Source organism: Acromyrmex echinatior, chromosome 14 (assembly GCF_024713525.1).
Source record: "Acromyrmex echinatior isolate Ae372 chromosome 14, ASM2471352v2, whole genome shotgun sequence".
Lineage (NCBI taxonomy): Eukaryota > Metazoa > Arthropoda > Insecta > Hymenoptera > Formicidae > Acromyrmex > Acromyrmex echinatior.
Window position 1 is genome coordinate 2,040,887 of NC_141865.1, and position 24,620 is coordinate 2,065,506.

Sequence of the window (24,620 nt, forward strand, 5' to 3'; positions counted from 1 at the left end):
CACAGTGTAATTAATAAGGGGATATGGAAACGAGCTCTCCACATTAATATAAAAAAAGGTCATATAAATAATGTTTATATATCCGCAAATCTACTACTACTGAGATATAGCTGAAACAAATATTTATTAATGGAAAATGAAAAAGGTAATTATTATTATGTAATATTATTTATTTTCAATTTTTAATTACAACAAAGTGTCTCCCATTTATTCAATATATGCATGCATATGTTGAACTATAAACTGTCGTATTCTTTCAAAGATCCTGAGGCGAATGGTTTCACAAGCAGCAAAGATTATGTTGGAGTAGCATATCTTCGTTGTCAATTTGAATTTTAGAACTTCTAAACTAAGGACTTTAAATGTTCACAGATAAAAATCTATGGTACCTGATACGGAAAATTACATGAACGTTCGGATCCTAATACATTTTCAGCTGTAGATATCTTATAACAGTGGGTTTACAGATATATATATATTTTTGCGATTTTTCCATATTTGATATGGAAACTTCGAAGTTCGATTTGTTTTAGTTATATTCTGTATAAGCAGGATATCTTATAAAGAACAATCTTTAAGGTGTGTGTAGATTTCTGAGATCATTTTGAGATGAAAATTCTAATACCAAAATGTTGAGGCTATAATAGTTTTTTGAATTATAAGCATTTAAAATTAACGAATCTCCTAAAATTCACATGTTAGGTATAATAACAAAGTATTAAGGCGAAAGCTAGGCTTTGTCGTTCCCTTTTATTTTTTAATATCGATATAAAGATTATATAAGCGAAGATAAGATTATTTCTACAAACGCATTGTGGAATTTCTTTTTTTATAATAAAATTTTTAATTTTTTTATGTGATATATAAAGCGCAAGCTGTCAAATAACATTTCTTTGAGATCAATTTCACATTTTATGTGTAAAATTATAGTTATCAAATAGTAATTAGCAAAAATGATATGTACTTATCTTATAATTATCTCAAAATAAGCAGCTACTATCATATTCAAATTTATTCAAGCTTATGTTACATAAATGTTTTAACAAAATAATCCAGAAAACCTGGCGCACACACATAAGGTCTGTTTTCTGTGCTTAAACTAGTGTACACTTTTGAAACTTCAAGTGAGATAAATATAGATTATGATGTTTGTCGAAAGTGAGAAAGAGAGTTCTAATGCAATCTAGTGTAAGAACAGAAAACAAACCAATAGTTAGTATGTATTTATAATTATTTGACAGAATAATAGCTATTGCTAATATTTAAATAAAATTCATTCAAGTCTATATATATGCTCAACATTTTATTAAAATAATATGGAGGAACTAGAAACTTATGAATATTAGCAAATTATTAATTATAACAAAAAAAAATCAGGGCGAATGAGAGTCAACGTGGTAGTTAATACACAATCTTAAATCTTTATTCCAGAAAATAGAATCTTTATTTCAAAAAATAGTATGTTTCAGTTTACTTTGGAACCATCCTCAGCAATACTATTACAAAATATCCCTTCATGTTCAAGAAAAAAATCACCATCATATTAACAGATTTGATGTTGTAATCTCAAGACATAGAAGGAGTCTCGATTTGGACCAAAATCGAATAAAATTTATTATCACTAAAGAGTATCAAGTTAAAAAACGCATGTTGACCGCAGCTCGAATGAAACATGACTTAATTATAATTCATGTTAATTTAATTTTTACTAATTAAAATTAAAATGTGTATGCAATTGATCGTGTGCAATTTTAAAGTTATTAATTTACACACATTCTCTCTCTCTCTCTCGTAAAAGTACAAGAACATCTTTATTTGACACGTCAAATTTTGACACCGAGAACATGATGTAAGTAGAAGTAAATCCGATGGATGCGTAATAAATCAAAAATGATTATGGTTTTGAGCTTTTATGCGAGATTTGCAATATGGCTGCTTATTAAGTTGTCATATTTGGAATTTGAATACGTTGAAGTGTAAAATCATTATAGAAAATGCTAGTGTGTTGCAATAAAAATTGCAAAAACCGGTTGTGGTAACAAAAATTGTTATATTGTTTTCTTAAAGATCATGAATTACAGAGATCGAGGAAAAATGTCAAAGTGATCAAAGAAAAGAAGGGGATTTAAATCTCACCTGGTGAGTTTATGTTTCGAATATTTATAAATATAAAAATAAGATAATTAAGAATGTTATAATATATAAGAAATATTAAATAAAAATTTAATATGTTATATATTAATATAATAATGAAACAATATATTAAGAAATCTTATTTTTAGCTGTAGTATGTGAGTGACATTTTGTGCCGACTTTCATTGCTAAGTAGATGTAACAACGTGAACTCAGATAGATTATCCTATATGTATAATTGATGAATTAAGATTACTTGAAGAATTTAAAATCTCATCTAATTTAATTATTGAAAACGAAGTTTTGATTTATAGCTGATTATGTTGCGCACAAAATTTCGGCATAAATACTGAGAGATTTTCCTACGAAAACTGTTCCTTTGACAGATAATTAGCTGTCTTGTGTATCGAAACGAAACTGTTTATATCCTTCCAAAGATTTGCAAATAGCGGCCGGTATTATAAACGAGGAATTTATAAAATTTCATGGGCTTCCTTTTAATAATGAAAGTGATATATTTGATAAATTGACAAGTACTGTATGTATAAAAGTTTTTTCTGGCTTGCATAAGATCTACTGTTTTTTTGCACCGGTTCATTTTTCTTCTTTCCTCCTGGAGAGAAAAGGAAGAAAGCAGTGCAAAAGTTCAGCTAAAACGAACATGCTTATAATCGCGTATCTAGTACGCACTCAATAGTTAACAAGATATTAATTAAAAATTATTTATTTTCTTCTCATAGAGCTCTAAGAATTTTTTCAAAATTTTTCATCAACTTTTTAGTGCTGCATTTTCTTATTTTTATTAACATTAGGAAATACGGTATTAAAAAATTCTGAAAAAATTCTCAAAGTTCTATAAGAAGAAAATAAACAATTTTCGTCTCTTGCAGTTCTTCTGTAAAGTTGATAGTATTTGAGTAAAAAATTATTGAAGACCAATTTTCGGCATTTTTTAATAATTAATATCTTGTTAATTATAGCGAAAATTACAAAATGGTAGAGGACTTTTCGACTCAGTTTAGCCCGCTCTATCTGTCCATGAAATATTTGGCGATTATATTGGGTCATCCTATATATGTCTGCGTCAAATTAATAAAAAAAACTCAAACATATGTGCAATAGAGTCTGTATAGTTATATATTTTGCACTTATTATATTTATATTAAAAATATTATTAAAACAACAGTTTATATTTATTTATATAAAAAGAACATTTTTGTACAAATTACGTTAGACAATCTTATTTTATAATTTAAATATTTTTGAAACATTTAAACAGCACGTATTGCATAAATGCTCAAGTTCTGATGGGTCAGGATTTCAACCTTCTCCCATTATGCGCGATGGTTCACTTTTCTACTTATATCAAAACCGAGAATAGACATCAGCAACAACTCCATTGCTGAAAAGGAAAGGATCGTCGTCCACTTCTGATAGGCGGCAACAGACTGAACAGACTTGTCCGTAGCACAACGCTTGCACACTATTATTGACTGCACTTACACGGCATCTTCAATTGGGTTTAATAACATCTGTAGTTATAAGACTGGTCAATTATTCAGTTATTCCATTCTTTACAGGAATAGCTATGATTCGTCAGTTTCATAATTACAGATGTTATTATTAAACCCAAGCCATGTAACAATTGTGATTCTAGTAATTATATTTTTAGTAGCTATATTTTATATTCGTTTGTAACACATATATGTAAATTTGTACGTTTATAATGTATGACTCTCCTTCTTCTATACACATAATTATATATTAAATTAATATTAATATATTAATTAATATTATTTCTTATTATATATTACATGTCATAAAGAATATTTTTTGTTAAGGAGCACATTTTTTTCTTTTACCTCGAACGCTGAAATATTTTGTCCCGGCTCTGCATCATGATGATATTCTATGATATCATTATGACTTAATTATGACTTTGTATTCTATCTGGGGCTCTGATTCAAAACGTGTACAGCAATTCTTGAGTCAGTGTTGCATTACTGTTTTGAATTCTTTCTTTTCTTATAGTTCTTATTCCTCTGACCTTGTTGCATCAGATTTCTTTTTGATCCCTAAACTGAAAGGGATTCGATGTACATACATTTCGAACATTCAGAACCATGTGACAACAAGACTTAAAGCGATATTCAAAGATGACTTTTTACAGTTTTCACCAACGAACGTAGTCGTATTGTCTCTTCAGGGAGGATTATTTTGAAGGATAATAAAGATCATTTGTATACTAATTAAGTGTTCATTTCCTCATAACATTTACCAAATTTTATTACTGTACCACGTACATTCAGGATATTCAATGTAATGACCTACACAATTTTTTTTCTCCAAAAGGAAAGGTTGAAAGATGAATATTCATCTATTTCATACAATGTGTAATATACGTAAAAAAATTAAAAAGATTTTTTTAAATAAAAAATCAAGATCATCTTAAATTTTTAGTAACATATAATTTTTTAGCAACATATAATAGCAACATATAATTTTTTCCATAATATTGTAAGGGTCTTCAAGATAAATTTAACGTACTATCGAAAATCATTTTTAGTTGCTACGCACAATAATTTATTAAAAAGAGCGGAATTTTGTGTTGCAGAAGGAAACAAGCAATTTGCTTACATAAGTTTGAAATTAATAAATTGTTACTTAATTTTAGAAATCAATCAAATTTATTCACATGAATTACAAAGTCTCTTTATTATTATATATAAATAATATTTATGATGCATATTTTATGTATATAAAATCAATAAAATAACAATAAAATCAATAAAATCAACAAAAGTGATTCTCGATAGCGTTGAATTTGTCTTAAAGACAATATTATGGAAAAAATTGTATGATTTAAAAAGTTCAAAATCTCGATTCTTTTTATTAAAAAAACTGTTTCATATATACAATTTTTTATCGTATGTTGTAATCTGCATGAAACAGATGAATATATTATGATTATCTTTTAACTAATATTATATTTAACTAATAAATAAAATGTATGTGTTAAATGCTATTTATTATTAATCGTGTAAATTAATATGATACACGCATCCATATTTTTGCATGTTATTATATCGCGGATATCTTAAAAAAGGAATTAGTAAAAATATAATTATTATTATTTAGTTATAAAATTATTCTATTATTATTATCGGTTATTCGAACAACAGAAATTGCAATAAAGTGAAAGGTATCAGAATTGAATGTATCAAAACAGTAAAGAATATCGTGTACAATCTTTAACAGTAAAAAATATCGTGTGCATTAATCTTTAATTATTATTTTTCAAAATCTTTAAAAATCATGTTCATCTTCAATTTTTTAGTTAGAGTTAAAACAAAATCTGTATGATAATTTTAACAAAAATTCATTTTAAATAAATTCATATATAAATAACAAAACTAACTCATAACGAAGATGGATGCTATAAATTACATAAAGTATTTCATATGAATATTACATAAAAGGGGATTTCAATTCAATAATGTATAATTGCTGTCGCAACTATATAAATTATTGACGGATTTTGTATATGGCAAATTAAATATAAAATCAGGCTAAAATAATAAAAAATAATTTGAAAATATAAATTATATATATAATCAGATTTAATTTAATTTAATAATTTAATAATTATAAAAATAACTTAATTTAACAATATAAAACAATTTATAACTTATACTCAATAACTTTAATGACAATTTAACCTTAGAATCTGTATTCAAAATCTTCCTTCTTTTTTACATTAATGTATCATTCATTAAATTATATTAATTATACCATTCATTAATAAGACATTATATATATTATTATGTATATTTCGAATAATAATTATGAATATCAATATTTCGCTTTACTTAAAAAACATATTTCTTAGTTTTATTACACATATATCACAAAAAGATTACGAACAGTAGGTATGTCTATTTATATAATTTTTTTCTGCATATATCTGCGGAAGAAAATATTTTTGTTAAACTGCTACTCAATATTCTTATAAACTTAATAAATCTTACAACAAAGAAAATACAAAAAATAAAAAAAACTTTTTTAAACAATTTTCACTTGACAGAAAGGATTATGTGTGTACTAAAAATGAAGGAAAATGAAATGATTTAAAAGATTTCTTCCAAGATCATGAAAAAAAGAAGAGAAGATAACAGAAATTAACTCGAACAAGAATAAAGGTTAAGAGCTGCCGCAGACAAAATTTTTGTAACAGTAACCTTAAGGCATGAACTTAAGTCGATAAGCCAATCAGGATACTGCTTTAGATCTACGTAACCTGACAGAAATAGAAATATCAGTAAACTTATCCGTAAAATAAATTTCAACAGGTTGAAATTTACTTTAGGGATAAGTTTACTGCTATTTCTATTTCCGTCAAATTACGTAGATCTAAAGCAATATTCTGATTGGCTTATCGGTTTAAATTTACATCTTACACATACTGTTATAGAATTTTGTCTGCGGTAGTCCTAATAGACAAGAGTTTAACTCTATATTGCAATTCAAAGTTTGTAAAAATAGAAATAAATTTAATTCTTTATCTCTCTCTAAAGGATTATTATATAATAATTATAAAAAAATGATATTTCCAAATATTTATAATAAAAAATTACATTCTATTTTTTATATATTCTCTTCTGTAAAGATTAAGGAAATTAAATTACTTTAATTTTTGTTCTTGTTATTAAATCATATATTTTCTTGAAGATGTAAAATTTTTATTACTTTCTTATTATATATTGTCTTTTTACAATATGCAAGTTGGTTCATGATAACAAAGTTTGCACATTTTTTTTATATAAATGACATTGTTGAGCAATATCAGTCGAAAATTGAATTTTCAATTTTCTCACGAGTCTTTCTTTTTCGCACGCCTTTGGTACGAGCACATAACACTTACTCCAAATATTCTATCGATTTTAACAGTAAATTGTAATGAAAAAAAAAACGCGTTAAAATATAGAGCTGAAGAAAGATTTAAAGAAAAAGTAGTTATAATATAAGATGATCATAGCATGGAACGTCATAAAATCTATGTAAATCTTGAATAGTAATAGTCTTATTTAATCCCACCTCACATTTTTCAGTCTGAGTTGAGTAGCCTGCCTGCTTCTTGATCGAGCAGCCAAAAAAGAGTACCATCAACTGGTTCCACTCTGGTAGCTGGTAAATCTTCCTTATCTCTCAAGATTCTCTGTAAACAATAACATTAATAATTTAAATGCAATCAAATCTTTATTTTTTTAAATTTCCTTTCGCTTGTGTTCTATGCGCAGTTCTGTAATATTAATTGTATGTTTTAATATATATGTTTTAATTGTAGGAGTAAATAATATAAAGTAAAGGGGGGGGGGGTAAAAAAACGGGATATAAAAAAATCTAGTTGTTGAAGAATTATCTGTGATAAAAAAAATGGCACAAATTCTTAATTATAGTTGATGTATTATTTTTCAATTTTCTTTACTGTTAATTTTTCTGAATTTAATTTAATACCTTCGAGAAATCATATTTTTAAAGTTTTAGCTATTAAAAAAAGTGAGAAAAATTATTTAATTGCTTAATTAGAAATATTACAACTAATTATGTTGATTTTATAAATATATTTTAAATTTAAAAATTCAAATGGTTAATTTACAGGAAAAGTTTGGTAATTACTTTGACGATCTCAGCCTTGCTAGCGCCAGTGACAATAAACACACACATGCGAGCATTATTAATGACCGGCATAGTGAGGCTAATTCTACTGGGTGGTGGTTTTGGCGCGTTCAGTTCCCATGTGACCCACATGTTCTCATCATCGAGGGCTCGATGACCCGGAAAAAGTGAGCATGTATGCCCATCCTGGCCAACACCCAACAGCAGACAATCGAATCTCGGTAATCTATCCGGCGGGAAGAAGAAGGCCATTTTTTTAATGTAATCCTTCGCCGCGTTCTCGGCTACAAATATATATAAATAAATGATAAACAATAAAAATAATGTTAAAATATAAAAATATATATAATATAAAATTATATAATGAATCAAAATATAAATTACAAAATGATAATTATAAATAAATATATATATATATATATATATATTTATAATTATCATATATATATATAAATATATATATCATATATATAAATGAAATAAGCTAATAGATAAATAAATAATAAATGTAAACAATTACAGATATATGGATTATCGTATATTCTTATTAAAAATAGAATAGATTACGGATCAAGTACCATTGAGTTCTGGGTCGACCTTCATGAATTGCTCCTCGGTGACGGGCACTTTTCCGATTAAACAACTTTTGTAAAGGCCAAAATTTGACTCAGAATCATCCAAAGGCACCACTCGTTCATCGCAAAAAAAAAAGCGCCATTTGCTCCAGTCAGTTGCAATGTTAGGCAGAGACTTGACCAGCAATTGTACTACCGAACCGCCTATACACAAATCAATAATGAATTAAAAATAATTTTCTTGATTTTTTTTAGATTATTTGATACATATGATATTTACATACACTGGAAAAAAAGATGTTAACTTGATTAAATGCGTTTAGTTCGTAGTGATTATTTAGTTCAAGTATTTATACATGATAAGTAAAAAGTCTCGGTGAAATATCCCGAAAAAACAAAGCATTTTTAGGAAAAATGATTCCGACAAAAATTGTAGGGTTTAAAAATATCTATTCAATGATTACATTTATTTCTTCGGGTAGCATCGCCAAGGTTAGGTCAAGGTCACATCGATTTAGGACATCCTATTTTTTTATTCCAGAATCTAATAACTGATGTCAAGAACTTTTCAAAATATTATAATAAAGTTTATTTTCATTAAGTATTTTTCGAGTTATGAGTTTATGAGATTTAAAAGTTTACCGCCGGCATTAGTATTACCCAAGATATTCGACTGATGGTAATAACTTTGAATATTTTCAGGATCATTACCTGGATAATATTTGTCAAGATCGAGAGTATTGGATGTTGTTCCTTTTATTTTCATTTTTGCATTAAAAATTTATTTTTACATAAAAATGAAAATAAGTAAAGTTAGAAACTAAGTTACAAACTTAGAATTAAGTGAATAATAAAGATAATACCACTTAGGTTTTACTTTTTAATAATTAATTTGAATTTAGATTGACGCCAGTTGTTGGTACCAAATCTTTTATACATACGGTACATATATCATTAGAGTCAAATAAATAATAAAAATATCACTTGGATTTTGAAATAATAAACATAGTATCACACATTTGAATTTTACTTTTTATTTAGTACTAAATATGTACTCCTATATCTAAAAACCCTATAGTATATAAAGAAGAGGCGCAAAATGTCATGTGATCATAATTCGCTAATTGCATGAAGTTTAATGCTTGATTTACTCCTATATAGTGTTCTATTGAATATTTATATTTATTATTATTTCATTAAATGTTAATATTTTGTGCTTTGCATTAAATGTTACATATTTTGTACACAAAATTTACATCTACCATACCATTTGTTGCGCTGCATATCGCTATATTGATAACAACAAAAGGTAGTCTTCAATTTTGTGTCCTTCAAGGAGCGTTTGTGCCATAAACTGTTAACTTATGCCGTAAGTTCAATACAATTATTTACATGTTGCCGTAAAAGTTAAATTTGAATTAACTTTACAGTTGTGACATAAATTACATACATTTGGTAAGTCATTATGGGGAAAATATTGAAATCATTGTGTTGAACTTTACTTATTACAGCATAAAACCTATTTTACAATTGCGTAAGCGCAGTTGTGCTTGTAGTTGTAAAAATTGACCAATCACAATCGAATATTTCCCTCATATTCGATTGTAATTAATCAATCCTTACAATTACAATCATTTATAACTACGCTTACACAATTGTAGAATGAGAGATAGTTTATGGCTTGCATATAAATGCTCCAATACACTCCTTTAAAGGGGAAAATAAAAATTAAATTATTAAAAAAAAATATTGATAAGTATTCTTTTTAGTGGACACTGTCCGTTAAATTTAATTGTTCTAACTTGTATAAAATTTGAAAAAAAATAAAAAAGAAAAATTTGAATACAATATGTCAAACAAAGGTTTTAAATCTAAATAAAGAAGTAAGTCAAATAAAGAAGTAAGCCTATTAATAATAAGCTAATTGTAATGTACAAATAAATCATTCTTTATTAGTTATTAATTATTAGGTAGAGACCAGATTATTCGCCGATCGACGTATCGATTCGAGTCGACCATATAGCGCATTCCTCATGATTGTTTTCACTTCTACTCGCCTGAAGCCGTGGTGAGTAGAGTCCTATATAAGAGAGAAGCGACATCAAACTCTCATCCAGACTGTGCACATGGATCCCCACCATTACTTTCACCACGTTTGGTTCTCCGTATGGACTGTAAATAATTCCATTTAACCAGAAGACACGTTCTCTTATATATGAGAAGCAGACCTTCAAAATGCGTTTTATCCAAAATTTGTAATTTTCAGAAAACGAGAAAAAAACTATGCACACAAGAAAACTATTCACTTTACAGAAAATAACAATATGTCAATCAGTAGAATTTGAAATATTAAAATTACTTAACAATTAAAAATATTAAACAAATGCACTTCGAAATGTCTTTGTTTTTTTTCAGTATATAAATTAAGAGAGTATTCTAGTCTAGTGTCTCTAGAATATAGAATCCGATAATCGACCTCTAAAAATGATGAACACATCTGCGCGTTTCTGTCACATATTTGCACTAGTGCAACTCAAATGAGAGAATAAATACAGAGGTTATAAAGAGCATAAGTAAGTAAATAAAGCAAAATACTATGGTATATTATAATAAATACAAAATACCGAAATTATAGGTGAGAAAAATACGCATAAAATGTATTCACGTTCTAACAAAAAATTAATGTATTATAAATATAGGAAGTAGAATAGTAGTATGAATAATATTTATGAATATAAAAGTACTATGACAATAATTCTCTGTATTTACAGAATACACAATGCCACAGTTGCTACAGTTGCGTAATAAAATGTTTTAATTCATGAAAGACAGGTAATACAATGTATTATCTTCCCAAAAATTATAAAAGACTTGTGTGGTGATTGGTTCCGCCATTTTTAGGGAGTCTGACTTCTGATCCAATAAAAAGAGGTCTACGAGTCGCCGGATTCTGTATTCTAGGGACACTATTCTAGTCTAGAAGCCGAATTTTTATTTTTGCAAATTTTTTAAAATAAAATATTGAATTTTTTTAAGACGAGGTTTTTTCCTACATATTTGAAGTATGTTTCAGAATTTTTTTATTAAAAAATAATTATAAATATGCGTTGTATAAAATATTAAATAAAGTGATGAAAAAAAATAGGTCCATGGCTCCCATGATTCCAGCTGTTCTGCTCATCTGAAACAAAAAAACCAAAGAAATTTTTAATTAATATGGACTGTAGCAGATACTAGAACGAAAAAAATACTGAAAATTTAAAAAACATCATGTCGAAAATTAAATTTCGATTTTTGCCATTTTTTTCACTAAAATGACTGTAAGAATTACAAAAAATATATTTCGTCTTGCTCATAATAGAAACTATAATCATATATGTGCTGAAGATGTATGCACATGCCCGATTGGTCAATTGATTTTCGAGATATCATAGGAGCCAATTTGAAAATCATGATTTCGAGAAAAATGCGTTCAAAGTTTTTCGTACTGATTATATCGAGATAATTTTACTTACGATCAATCAGCTAGTCCGGGACCATGAGGAAACCTTCCTTCTGCTCATAGAAATCTTGCAGAATCCTCTCTCTTCCTTACGACTTGCTTTTTTCCTCTTTAGCGAACTTAATTGAGCGCCGCTCCAAGCGAATGATACAAGCTTTGTCCCAGGAGTTTGCGTACATCTCCGCTTGCTGACCAATAGTCATTCCCATTACACTCATAACTTTTCAAATTGGTATAATATATACGAACTCGATTAAATTTCTCATTTTTTTTATCCATTTTTTATATTTTGCGTGTAAATACAATTTGCGTTCGCTCGCCTCAACGTTCAAAGCCACACTAAGCCGAGAAAACAAGCTTCTTCACAGGAATGTCAAACTCGATCGTTAGACAGACCCTTTAGAAAGATCCCACTCCAAATGTACACGGCCTTCTAAGAATAACAGTTTTCCGACTTTAGCTAAAATAAAAATGTCGATTAACAATGCTTTATCGCGCGTCGAAAACGAGCCAGACATCGCTCCTTATCAGGCTACAATTTTGTTAATTTTGCGAATCGAGCTAATTTCTTTTGCAGACATATTTTCTAGACTTGCAAAATATGTAAAAAAAAATCAATTTTTTTGACGCGTTAGACTAGAATACTCCCTTAACGATGAAAAAATGCTTTCTGAACATCTTACAGTAGCTTATAATATATTTCAATCCTGAACACTACGCCATTTATAACTAAAAAAAAAAAAATGAAATTTTGGACAAAACGCATTTTAAAAGCGTGCTGCTCTTCATAGTCCGTTAGCGAGATTTAATACGTGAAATGGTTATACTCCATTCTTTTCTTACTCAGCTTATCATATTTTAACTTCAATATCAGCTTTTTCTTTTTCTTTTCCATTCATTGGATGGATTTTCGATCTGTTAAGAAGGTTTTTACGCTACTTCCTAGTCAAAAGACAGTTTATTCATAATACGTAAAACAATTAAAATAATAGAAAAGATTACTCTTATGCTATTATACATAATTATTGTTAATTTTATATGTTACTAAATATCTTCAAAATGGTACAGTAAAAGTCAATGAATTTTTTCTAGATATTATTGATATTATTAACATTTGTATTACATGTATATTATAGACTTGTCTTATATTTCATCAAACGCGAGAACCTCCTTAAGCATAACAGTATGAAAACGGATCGTATGATCCAGCTTAACTTCCTGGGGGAGGGAAAAGCCACACGCTTATGTAATTACCAAACCACACATTTATGTAATTACCAAGCTCATACTAGCCAAACGCAATCTTAATATTCTTGAAGGAATATTACCGTTGCATCCAGAGGAGAAAAATGCTATACGTACTGCGTACAATTCAGCCACGTGTATCAGCTGCAAGCAGCTGCGGTACACAACATCACTGCTTCATTTAAGAAGGGATAGCCAATCAGAATATATATCAGCCAATTAGAAACTCGGACGTCAATGTCGCTTTTCTCTTATATAGAACTACCATAGATCATAATCATAATTATGGAGTTTTTGTAAATTTTCCTCTCTCTCCACTCTTGAAATGAAACGTTGCTTCTAAGATTTTATTTTTTATGTTTTATAAAATCATTATATTTCCAGTATTATGCAGATTATAGGATTTCCTCAGGCATCATTAGGCCCTGCGCACAATAGAAGGAATAAGGAATAATAATTAGGAATAATTAGGAATAATAACGATTTTAACTTATCAGAAATCGGATACATCGGAATACATGGTTTCTGATAGGTTGAAATCGTTAGTCCTTATTCCTAATTCCTTATTCCTGCTATTATGCGCAGCTCCTTATATTTAAGTATATTAGAAGAAAAAAAAACCATAAATAATTTTACATTCCGACAATGTGCACCAATGCCACGGAGCGCGTTTGGAAGTTTTAGTCGCCGGGTAGAGTAACTTCGAATGACCAATAAGAATGAAGAATCATATAGATATCCAGATGTAGGATACCAAATGGAAACTTCTGGTTAATTGGCGTCACTCTCTTTATACCCACTCTAATTTCTACCGCTATGTTACCCCATCTATCGCTATTTTAGAGAATAACCTACGGCTAAATTTTTTAAGGACCTGGTAACATTCTTCCGTACTCTCTAAATCTGAATCAGTAGATAATCACTGATATCAGTGCCAAGTATGCCACTGGTAATCAGTGAATTAAATGTGAGACCCCTAACCTAGCTAATCTTTATTGACTTATGATCTAACTAACCTTGTTTTAGTAAATTCAATGAATATGATATTGAAAAATTGAAATTAACGTGCAAATATCAGTATCTTAGTTATATAATTCTTCAAATGTTCTTTCTTTTTTAGTTGAACTTCACTGATTATCAGTGCAAAATATGCTATTGGGTAATTAGTGACTATCCACTGACTCAGATTTAGAAAGTAACTTTAACATTTCTAGAAGTTACCTATACATATAAAAATTTGTAACTGTATTATAAAATTTTAATAAGAATAATAAATAAATTAAGTGAACTAAGAAAATATAATATCTAATATTAATCATTTGTAGTTGGTTAATACAATACTTGTATGGATTTTAAATGAATTTTTAAATAAGGGGTAAAGATAATAATTGATAAGGATTTGTAAATAATATATTAATGTACGATAACTACATTAATGTATTCTATTTGTTATAAAAAATTTATAAAAATACTCGTCACTATCATTACATAGAATAAAAAAAATTTTACATCGTCGGTTGGTATGGCTGCCTTTGTAATTAAAAGGTATGGGGAATCATATTTCTCGACAATTGACATCAAAATTAAGTACATAATAAACAAAAATTTAACCTTGTTTTGCTATAGATTTCTTTTATAGAAAAAATACATCACTCGGATACCCAATACGGCGACCTCTTCAGGATTGCTACAGAAAATGAATTTTTAAATTCTCTGACTTTTCCAGATGAAACTGGAAAATTTGACTAATATAAAATATGTAAATTTTAATCTTTAGACTCAAGGATTATAGGAAAGCTATAGTCTATATCATTAAAAACGCAAAAAAGCTAATAACATAATAAAATTTTGAATACAAATTCAAGCCAGCAAAAAATAAATTAGTTTTGGAAAAAAGAATGCACGACGAAAAAAAGGGATCAAATAAAAATACTGAATAAAATATAAATTTTAATTATTTTGTTAAAATCGTTTAAAGTGTGGAAATTTTGAATGTATTTGATTATAAACGTCAGATATAATATTTAAAAAATTATAACAAGTATTTGGAATAGAAGCAGTTTAAGGAAATTGTGAGCAAATTTTGAAATTCTAGATTTTTTTTTACATTTTCCCCTGATTTTTCTCGATTTTCCATGACCAATTTCAATTTCCCTGACATTTCCCAGTTTTCCAGGTCTGTGGCAATCCTGCTCTTTTTTTTAGGGATGGGAGTTTCCATCCGTCTTAGAATAAGGGTATTCCTAAAATCGGTTGAGAACTCTTCGAGAGGCAACCAGAACTCTGCTTTTTTCAAAATTTTGAAAATAAAGGATCAGCTTCACAAAGGTTATTAACTATACATTGAAATAACATTCAACTTTTCACTAAAAATGCTCAAAATTTGCAATATTTTGAAAAGCCCATTTCAAAAGACACCGCGACTGGGCTTAAAAATATATTTTTTTTGTAAATGTTTTGTATATGAAATAAATGGTTACTTATTTTCCATAGTCTAAATGAGTAACAAAATCACTACAGTGGTCTCTTGGTCTATAATTCATAATTAGGTGGTATATTAATACCACGGTTATCGATAACCGAAGATCAAAAACGCGCAGACAAAATAATAACAGAGGCTGCGTACGATTTGGACGCTTTCAGCGCTTTTCAATACTTCTATTCCTATTTTACGTCTAATGAACGAAGACAGAATAATGATTACAAGTAGAGATGGACAATTCCACCCAAAACATCGATTTTTAAATCGATCTGAATCGTAATTGTGTAGATCGATTCAAAAATCGGGCGGTCAAAAATCAATTCTTAAAAAATCAATTTTGTAACCTCGGTCTGATTGCATCAACAACGTACTTTAACTTTAAGCGAGACTTAAAACTTTCAGTTTCTTTCTTTAAAGCCGAAAAAGAGGAAGAGATAGGAAGTTTTAAGCCTCGCTTAAAATCGAAGTAATGGTGCAATTGGGCCTTAATTCATTAAAACTCAATGTTGGTGCCATCACATCATGAGCATAAGAACAACTATGTACATACATATAAAGATCAGTGGGCGCAATACCCATTTTTGCAAAAAAATAAAGCAAAACAAACTCGTCTTAAAGTTTAATTCGATTGGATAACCAGTACACTAATGTGTACTGGTGCATATTAAACGTATAAAATCGCGTTGTATATCGATTCAATTTAAGTGTAAAAGTGAAATGCAAACTGCAAATATTTCGAATTGTAAAATACATATTTTACTTCACAGCACAATAAAGTATTGAGTATTTCACGATTTATCCCATTTTTACGTTTATTTATAAACATATTTCTATGTTAATTTGTATACGACCGTTTTAATATGCATCAGTGCGCATTGAATATGTCCAATCGAATTTGTTATAAGTTTATAAAAAATATACACAAGCAGAACAACAACAATAACGTCACAATAACGTCAAAGTGACATTAAAATGAATCGGAAATGATTGAAAAATGACTTTTGATCATTTTGGAATTATTTTAACATCATTTTGATATCATAATAACTTGTTCTGCTTGGGTAGTCGCATTCGCGCCGCTTGCTTTCGAAGTCGATCAATTCGATTTTTCCATGAAAGAATCGATCTGTGAATTTAATCGAGACACGAAAATCGAAAATCCAAAAAACCGGAAATTGAGATTAAAAAGATCGATTCGAATCGCTTATCTCTAATTACAAGCACTTAAAATGCATGAGTGTCCAAATCGACCGCAGCCAGAGTCAAATGATCGAACTATACGATCACTTTTCTACACTTTTCTACACTTTTCTGTACTTTTTTCGATTTTTCCAAAATATTGGGTCATCTAAAAAGTATCCTATCAAAGTATGTGTTGACCATCAACACCATCTAGTGACAAAAAACCGCGGATACTTTTTAGATGACCCAATATACAGGGTTGGCCATATTCGACGGAAAGATCTGGCAAACACTGTAACTTTTGACAGAGATGTTAGATCGAGTAACGACGTTTCCCATGATTGAAAAAAAAACATCTTTCCGTCGAATATGGCCAACCCTGTATAAATTTGTAAGAAATAAGAGTTTCGGCAAAATGATACTTTTTCTAATAAATAGTCACTAAGCATCTTTAAACAATTGCTTTTATAGTAATTCTCTTATTTATCATATCTATAGTTCGTTAAAGTACAAGCTCACTGAAGTACAATTCCCTATATCGAAGATAGGCGAAAATCGGAAGTTTATGAAAAAAAGTCTTATTGACGAATTCGTGAACATTCATGAATAAATGAGTTCAAGGCTAGTTTCGAGCGTGACAGCACGAGAATGTGACTTTAAGCGAAACCGAAAAGTCAAAGAGTCATTCTCGCATGATTAGTGAGGAACTTATCGAAACTCTACACACACACACACACACACACACACACACACACACACACACACACACACACACACACACACACACACACACACGCGCGCGCACGCGCGCACACATACTATATATACACACACAGGGTAAATCAGAGTCGTTAAACCAGCTTTTTACCCTATGAGAAAATTAACTCACACACGCACACGTTATAATTCAATTAGGTATGAAGTCGATAATTTTCTCATAGTTTAAAAAGTTGGTTCAACGACTCTGATTCACCCTATATATCTCAGGAGATACGATAGTATCTCGGTACATATATCGAAAGCAAAGACTCGTATAGAATATGAAAATTATAGAGGCAGTAGTAAAATTTATTGTCAATGAAATACGAGTAGCAGCAGCGAGCAGTGAGATGAAATAAAATAAATTGTATCAAAAAATTGTGGTATCACCTGATACGCCGAAACGAAAGATTCGATCATCGCGTGAGATCGCATCGTCGGCGGCGCGGGCGATGAGGTTAGAAATCCTGGAGAGTAACTGCTCCTCGTCGGTGGCTACCACTATCCCCGTCATTGCGTGCGTTTCTTTCTTCGCGTACGGCAAAATAAGAGCGAGGTTACCCGTACCATGTACTTTCGAACACGACCAAACACGACGACCACGATGTGACTCGATGTAACACACGACAGCCAATGTTAAATAGTCACTGAGTGCTAAAAGTTGTGATTGTTAACTCGGATGACTGAACAAAGTTTTAATGGCTGTGTCACAATATAAATACATACAGTGAGCGTCGGCTTTGATGTAGTGGGTTCCAGGTCACATGACCTACTGCCATATTGTGGGTTGGAAAGGCGCTTATAAATTTGAATTTTTATAAAGCTACAGAATGATTTTTCTAAAAAAAAAAAAGACATAATTTGGTATGAAAATTATTTATAGTGTATATATTTTTAAATCAAAATTATATAATAATATAATGTTAACGAACTTATTATATAAAGATAATATTCACATTAATAATAATAATAATAATATTAAACAGTAATAAGTAAATTAAATTTAATAATATACACACACACACACACACACACAAGTGCATACTTTATTACGAGAATACTTTATCGTATACAAATATGACAGTCTACACAGGATAACGTCTCCGAAAAAATTTGATTTAATTTTTTAGTAAAACTTAATTTTATTAACCCTTTGCCATACTTTTCTATTACAAATTAAAAAAAAATTAAGCTTTGTATGATCGACGTACCATGGCTCTCATCCGTGATACTCATGTTTAGCCCGATTTCCTTATCACGAGTCTCACACGATATTGTAAGCAAAAGTTAATTATATTTTATGGGAAGGAGAGCCAGCTAACCTAACCTAATCTGCAATTTCAACTTAGAAGACACTGAAGGCAGCTATATTCCTGATTGGAAATCGACGCATGCGCACTAAAAATTGGAGACCACATAAAAAGTTCAATGTCCATACTGTATGTACTTATACTGTGGCTATGTTGCAAAATTCACTGCTAGTGCTAAAAATCTATAATTTATGGAGCTTATACTACTGTAGGAGGAATATAGACATCGAGTTGTAAGCAAGATTTAAAGGACAGAAATATCTTTCTATCCTCTTTTATCCTCTTCTTATCTAATTTTTTGTTTTATATCGCGAGATAAAAGTTAATGAACTTCGAAAGAAACAAGAAATATACGTAGCAAAAAATACAATTGTTGATAAAACAGTTGCAAAGGAGAAAAAAGCAAAAGGTAAAAAACAAGAAACAGGCAACAAAGAGCACATTGTAGAATAGGCTTAACTTTTATCGATTTTTTTGTTTTATGTCGCCTGAGATAAAAGTTAATGATCAGAAATACAATTGTCGATAAAAGGGTTGCAAAGGGGGAAGAAGTAAGAGTCAAAAAGCAAGAAACATAGGAAACAAAGAGCACATTGTAGAATAGAGACTTTAATATTCAAAACAACAAAGACGAAATGATACTCGAAGGCACTTGGATAGTATTTTAGCAAGGCCACCAATCTCTCTTCTTGTTCCGAGCGTTACCAGCATTTGTGGCGACCTCATAGCTATGACACAGGAAATGAAGAACTAATATTTAATATGGCTGTCATATATGGAAATCATCGTTTCCGATATCTTTATCGCCATGTAAGCATATGGCTGCGTTTATTATGGATTCATGCGCTTTAAGCGCTTGTAATCACTATTCTATCTTTATTAAGTGCTTTCAGCTTGAAAAAGAGCTCGCATAAAATATACTACTAGTGTTACTACTTGTGTTACTACTAGTGCAGGAATAAATTCACATCACTGTACTATTCCTTGCATTTGTATTCAAATCATTTTTATATGCATTACAATAGTGTACTAGACAATGCCACTGCTCGTTCCAGCAACAGCACTTGTACATTACTACACTATTACACTACTGCAGTAGTAGTTGGTAGTAGTGTCACAATTCATCTCAGTAGTGATACTATTAGTAACACACGCGAATTTAATTACTTCTATACTACTAGTATCACTACTTATACCATCAGTGACTAGTAATATATTTTTATGCGGAAAACGTAGCCAAATGTAGCAACACCAAGCAACACGTAGCAAATATGGCGACCAGAATGAAACCGATGACAGCCATATTGAATATTAGTTCCTCATTTCTTGTGTCATAGCTATGAGGGCGCCACAAATGCTGGTAACGGAAAAACCATGGCAGTTTGGTGGCCTTGATATTCTAGTATTTTCGAACGCAGCCTAGTGACTTTATTGAATAGTCTTGGATGGTTTTGGATACCCTGTCGACGCCTTACCATTGCTGACCACTCTGCTCAATGTTCACCACAAACATTACCGATCATTAGTGGAACGATTAACGCTGTTACATCTTGATCTAATACAGATTTCTATTGAAGATGAGCGACGATGATCGTGACATTGATATCGAAAGTGATGTAAGTAGTATGTAAGGGCAAGTTTGCTCTCGCTAGAATTTCTGATTAAACTTCCATCTTTTTAGGATGGCGATGATTCGGATTCAAGACTGAGGCACTCCAACAACACGCAATACTACTCTCAGGTGAGATTCCATGATCTGCCCTGGAATTTTTCGCCACGGCCGATAATTAAATCTCTGTTATTGCACAACGAGAAAGATTTCTTTCACGCGATTTTTTTGCGTCGAATAACTATCAAAATAATGATGTATCTAACCTCATTTCTTTAATGCTGTAGATCTTGTGTTTATCAAGTAGTATTGCTTGTTGTGTTTGCTGATATCTACATACGATCAATATAGTAAAATGAGTATTGTAATCAATGCAATAAAATGTTGTTTTTTCAGCTGTCAATAGGAACAACTATTATAAAACAATAATTGTAATTTCTTACAATACATAGATTGGATCTTTTTATTTAAAACACAATGTAAAAATATATGATTACAAAAATCTTTCATATTGTTACATTGATAGAAAAATGATCCAAATAAAAAATTGGTATTTTTCAGATGAATGAAACAGAATTGAATCTAAATTACTAATTAATATTTTTATGGAAAAATGATACACTTCTGATCTAGATAATCTTGAAATATTTTAGAATGTTGCTGCAATATTGTTGAAATGCTCAATTCTAACTGATGAGAGCTCATCTGTTTCTACAGAAAAATATTAATTTAGAGAAAAAATAAAATGTAGAAATTACTTAGATTGCAGCGTTTGAATTTTGAAAACTCATAATATAGAGTTGCTACTCTAGAAGCTTCACATTCTACTTCTGCAATAAACAATAAAGATAGACTGAAACATAACACTTAACGCTCAAAGCAAACGCAGCTATAGTTTAAAAAAAATACATTATAATTGAAAGTATAACAAGAAATGCATATTTACTATCCTATAATTAAAATGTCCCAATAAAATTTAAAGAATATTCTACTGAAATAATTTTTAAATGTATTGCGTTTCTCTCAATGTAATGATATCTGTAGGGAAGAAAGAAGATGCAGAAGTGCAGTAATGAAATATTACATAAAAATAAAAGAGATTATAAATAATAAAACAAAGTATTATAATAATACACTGTAATATTGTACAAATATGAAATGAATATAATAAGATTAAGTTTATAATGTGTAATAGCAATATAAAACAAGAATGTAAACAGTAAAATTTAAGCAGCAACTAATCACAATTGAGAATAGTTGTATATATAAGACTATATATTTTAAAATTTTTTGATTAGTTTATTATTTAAATTTTACTGTTTACATTGTATACAAGCAGAATCATAACATTATAATTACTTATGTGTCACTTTTTCTTATTATTGACAATGAGTTAATGTAATTGAATCTTTTTAATTTTTTTTTATATGATTATGTTTTGATCAGTCCTTTTTTTCTAAACATTGGCTACGTTTAGTAGAGAAAACAGATTTGCAACTGTTGTAAAATTCTTCAATATGATTGATTTATACGTTTTTTAGATCTATATAAGGAATCGAAAGCAAGCATCAATCGTATTGAAGAATTTTACAACAGTCACAAAGTTGCTTTCTTTGCTGAACACAGCCAGTGTCTCTCTCTTTTTAAACTTCAACTGTAATTTGAAAAATCAGTTTTTTTTGCTTGATTGTTCATCACTTTTATATGGATTTAAAATTAAAATTTGTTAAATTAAAAAAATTTTTAATCAAATTAATTCAGGATTTCCTAAGAAAAACTACATATAGATTTAAAAAATGGTAGTTTTTACAGGAAAATACGCGCGCTTAAAATCTTTTAAACTAATGTTTTTTGACATCTCTAATATTTTTATATGCAGAATTAGAGGAATATTTAAAATATTATATTTAAAAATCATATAATTCCATTTAAAAAAGTGGATCTTATCCTTTTGGAGCTTCCACCTAGAAAAAAACGTGACCAAAATACGTTCTCGAAACTCCATTCCACTTTTATTTGAAACATTGATTTTTCAAGTATACTTTTCATTATTAGTATTAATAATCATAATCTGACTTCAAACAATTAAGTTTCAGTTTTACATTGTTATCTTTGATTTTAAAAAATTTTATTATTTAATATGATAAATATAAGATTATAAGAATTTTGTATATGTATATTAGGCAGAGAAAAGAGCGCATCATAATGCTTTGGAGCGCAAGCGACGAGACCATATCAAAGACAGCTTTTCCAGTCTCAGAGATTGTGTACCATCCCTGCAGGGAGAAAAAGTTGCAAGCAGAGCACAAATCCTTAAAAAAGCAGCTGAGTATATTCAATATATGCGGCGTAAAAACACATCTCATCAGCAAGATATTGATGACCTCAAGAGACAAAATAATCTCTTAGAGTCTCAAAGTAATTATCTCTTCTCTTTTATAATCACATGTATACACGAATTCTATTATACAGGATTATTATAGTTGTATTGTACAGAACATTAACTAAAATGAAACAAACTCGAGGGTTTCCCACACCAAACATGAAAAAAAGTTCATATATTTTGTACTCTGTATAAAAGTTTTCTTCGAAACTATTAAAAATAGCGAGGAAATTTTTGTATTTAATGGCTTGTTAGAGCCATTATTATTATGACAGATAAAATGTTGCTGATTTCTTTAAAAAAAGACATAAGAAATAATAAACATCTTTTTTTTGATAGAATATTTAAAATTTTTATATTTTTTGATAGATTTTGTTAAATATAACAAAATCATAAAATATTCATAAAAAAAAAAACATTACCATTATTTACATAGTTTAGAGTTCAAACAGAAAAATACTTTTCAGTGATTTAACAATGGATGTGTTAATATAAAATTACTTAATAATAAAGCTATCTAGCTAAATCGTTAAATTTTCAATTATGTTTACATCCTATCAATTACATTTTTTGATTTTTAATGCTTAATATCTTTTTTGAGTTTCATTATAATTAATTTAATTTACTATTTCGAAAAAACTCAAGTTTTTGTATTGTGACTATAAATTAAATAAAAATAGAATATTACTTGTTTCTTCTAATTATTCTTTTAAAGTTCGTTCATTAGAAAAAGCCTCGCTTAATGGCTACACAGAGACCTGTGAGGTCTCCACCAAGTCTGAATCAGTGGACATAAGTGGATACAACGACACAGAGTCCGAGTCCTCCGACAGCGAGACTGGTCAAGCAATTCGACAACCAAAAAAGCTAAAAGTTGCTAGCCTGCATCATTGACGACACTCCGTACTTTCTCATTTCCTGATACTTTATTTTCATATGATGATCCGTCTTTCGAGATATTTGTAAGTGATATAAATTGCGTGTGTATTGTGCGATCATGCGTAGTTAGGTACTTATTTAAGTAAATCATTAGTGATGTTCTATAGCATATTTGTAATATAGCAACATTTTGAAAAGTGAGAAATATTCAAGAATGGCGAATACTGATATCTTGTAATACTTATGTTTACAACTTAATGTATATAAATACATGTTAAGCAACAATACTGTATTATTAATATAAATTATATCCGTTGGTGAATTTTTGGGATATCACAAATATAGTCTCCATCTTTAATTTCGGCAACAGTCTGTCTATGAATAATCATAATTATCAATAATTATGTAATAATGTTTAGACTTTTGTATCATAATTTCGATATCGCATGTCTCATCATAATTTTTTATTTATGTTTGATACTCTCGGGAATCGCTTTCCGAATCGATTGTTGCAATCGACTATCAAATTGTAAATATATTAATACACTTCAATATCATAATTAATATTTGATTATTGTTAATATAATGGCGGCTAACTGATTCAGAGTATCAACATATTGATGTGTCATGATATTTTGATATTGTTTAAGACTATGCAATATTTGGTTAATAAAGTTTTATTTGTAATTCATGTTGTATTAAAATAATTAACATAAATTGGTCTAGAAATAGAAAGCGATATTTAAATCAAAAAGATAAATTTATGAAAAAGACACTTATACATTTGTAATGAATATTTTATAGATTTACAACATTATATTATACTTTATTCGTGCCGCGAGTTATAAGGGTGTATATGTATTTTTGATGTGCGTGTAATTTCTA

At 29.1% G+C, this 24,620-nt stretch overlaps 2 protein-coding genes and 1 long non-coding RNA gene across 6 annotated transcripts; 1 reads left to right on the forward strand and 2 right to left on the reverse strand.

The window, feature by feature from the left end:
- Window positions 1-4,401: 4,401 nt before the first annotated feature.
- On the reverse strand, window positions 4,402-18,229 carry Pgls (6-phosphogluconolactonase). 2 transcript variants are annotated; one of them, XM_011057838.2, is made up of 5 exons: window positions 17,945-18,229; window positions 8,388-8,588; window positions 7,810-8,093; window positions 7,233-7,348; window positions 4,402-6,097 (listed from the first exon to the last, which is right to left on the reverse strand). In XM_011057838.2, exons 1-4 carry the CDS (start codon window positions 18,066-18,068, stop codon window positions 7,238-7,240), a joined length of 720 nt encoding a protein of 239 aa, XP_011056140.1. In that variant the 5' UTR covers window positions 18,069-18,229; the 3' UTR covers window positions 4,402-6,097; window positions 7,233-7,237. The 2 variants fall into 2 exon arrangements, with proteins under 2 accessions (XP_011056140.1, XP_011056139.1); XM_011057837.2 differs by having other exon boundaries at window positions 7,228-7,348.
- On the reverse strand, window positions 10,785-13,544 carry LOC147907328 (uncharacterized). The gene is made up of 2 exons (XR_015547500.1): window positions 11,900-13,544; window positions 10,785-11,565 (listed from the first exon to the last, which is right to left on the reverse strand). It is a non-coding gene; the product is annotated as an uncharacterized LOC147907328 (long non-coding RNA).
- Window positions 18,230-20,279: 2,050 nt separating the features above from the next.
- On the forward strand, window positions 20,280-24,426 carry Max (MYC associated factor X). 3 transcript variants are annotated; one of them, XM_011057835.2, is made up of 4 exons: window positions 20,280-20,480; window positions 20,546-20,605; window positions 22,657-22,891; window positions 23,584-24,426. In XM_011057835.2, exons 1-4 carry the CDS (start codon window positions 20,442-20,444, stop codon window positions 23,748-23,750), a joined length of 501 nt encoding a protein of 166 aa, XP_011056137.1. In that variant the 5' UTR covers window positions 20,280-20,441; the 3' UTR covers window positions 23,751-24,426. The 3 variants fall into 3 exon arrangements, with proteins under 3 accessions (XP_011056137.1, XP_011056138.1, XP_011056136.1); XM_011057834.2 differs by having other exon boundaries at window positions 20,290-20,480; window positions 23,572-24,426; XM_011057836.2 differs by lacking the exon at window positions 20,546-20,605 and having other exon boundaries at window positions 20,288-20,480; window positions 23,572-24,426.
- Window positions 24,427-24,620: the final 194 nt, after the last annotated feature.

What these genes read in the sequence shown, in the direction of transcription:
- Pgls (XM_011057838.2), bottom strand. Translation starts at nt 18,068, where the DNA reads ATGACGGGGATAGTGGTAGCCACCGACGAGGAGCAGTTACTCTCCAGG. An exon ending in CTTTCGTTTCGGCGTATCAG is followed by an intron (nt 8,589 to 17,944) that starts GTGATACCACAA and finishes ATTTGTGTATAG; the next exon opens with GCGGTTCGGTAGTACAATTG. An exon ending in GCAAGGCTGAGATCGTCAAA is followed by an intron (nt 7,349 to 7,809) that starts GTAATTACCAAA and finishes TATTGTTTACAG; the next exon opens with AGAATCTTGAGAGATAAGGA.
- Max (XM_011057834.2), top strand. Translation starts at nt 20,442, where the DNA reads ATGAGCGACGATGATCGTGACATTGATATCGAAAGTGAT. An exon ending in ACATTGATATCGAAAGTGAT is followed by an intron (nt 20,481 to 20,545) that starts GTAAGTAGTATG and finishes CCATCTTTTTAG; the next exon opens with GATGGCGATGATTCGGATTC. An exon ending in TAATCTCTTAGAGTCTCAAA is followed by an intron (nt 22,892 to 23,571) that starts GTAATTATCTCT and finishes ATTCTTTTAAAG; the next exon opens with TTCGTTCATTAGAAAAAGCC.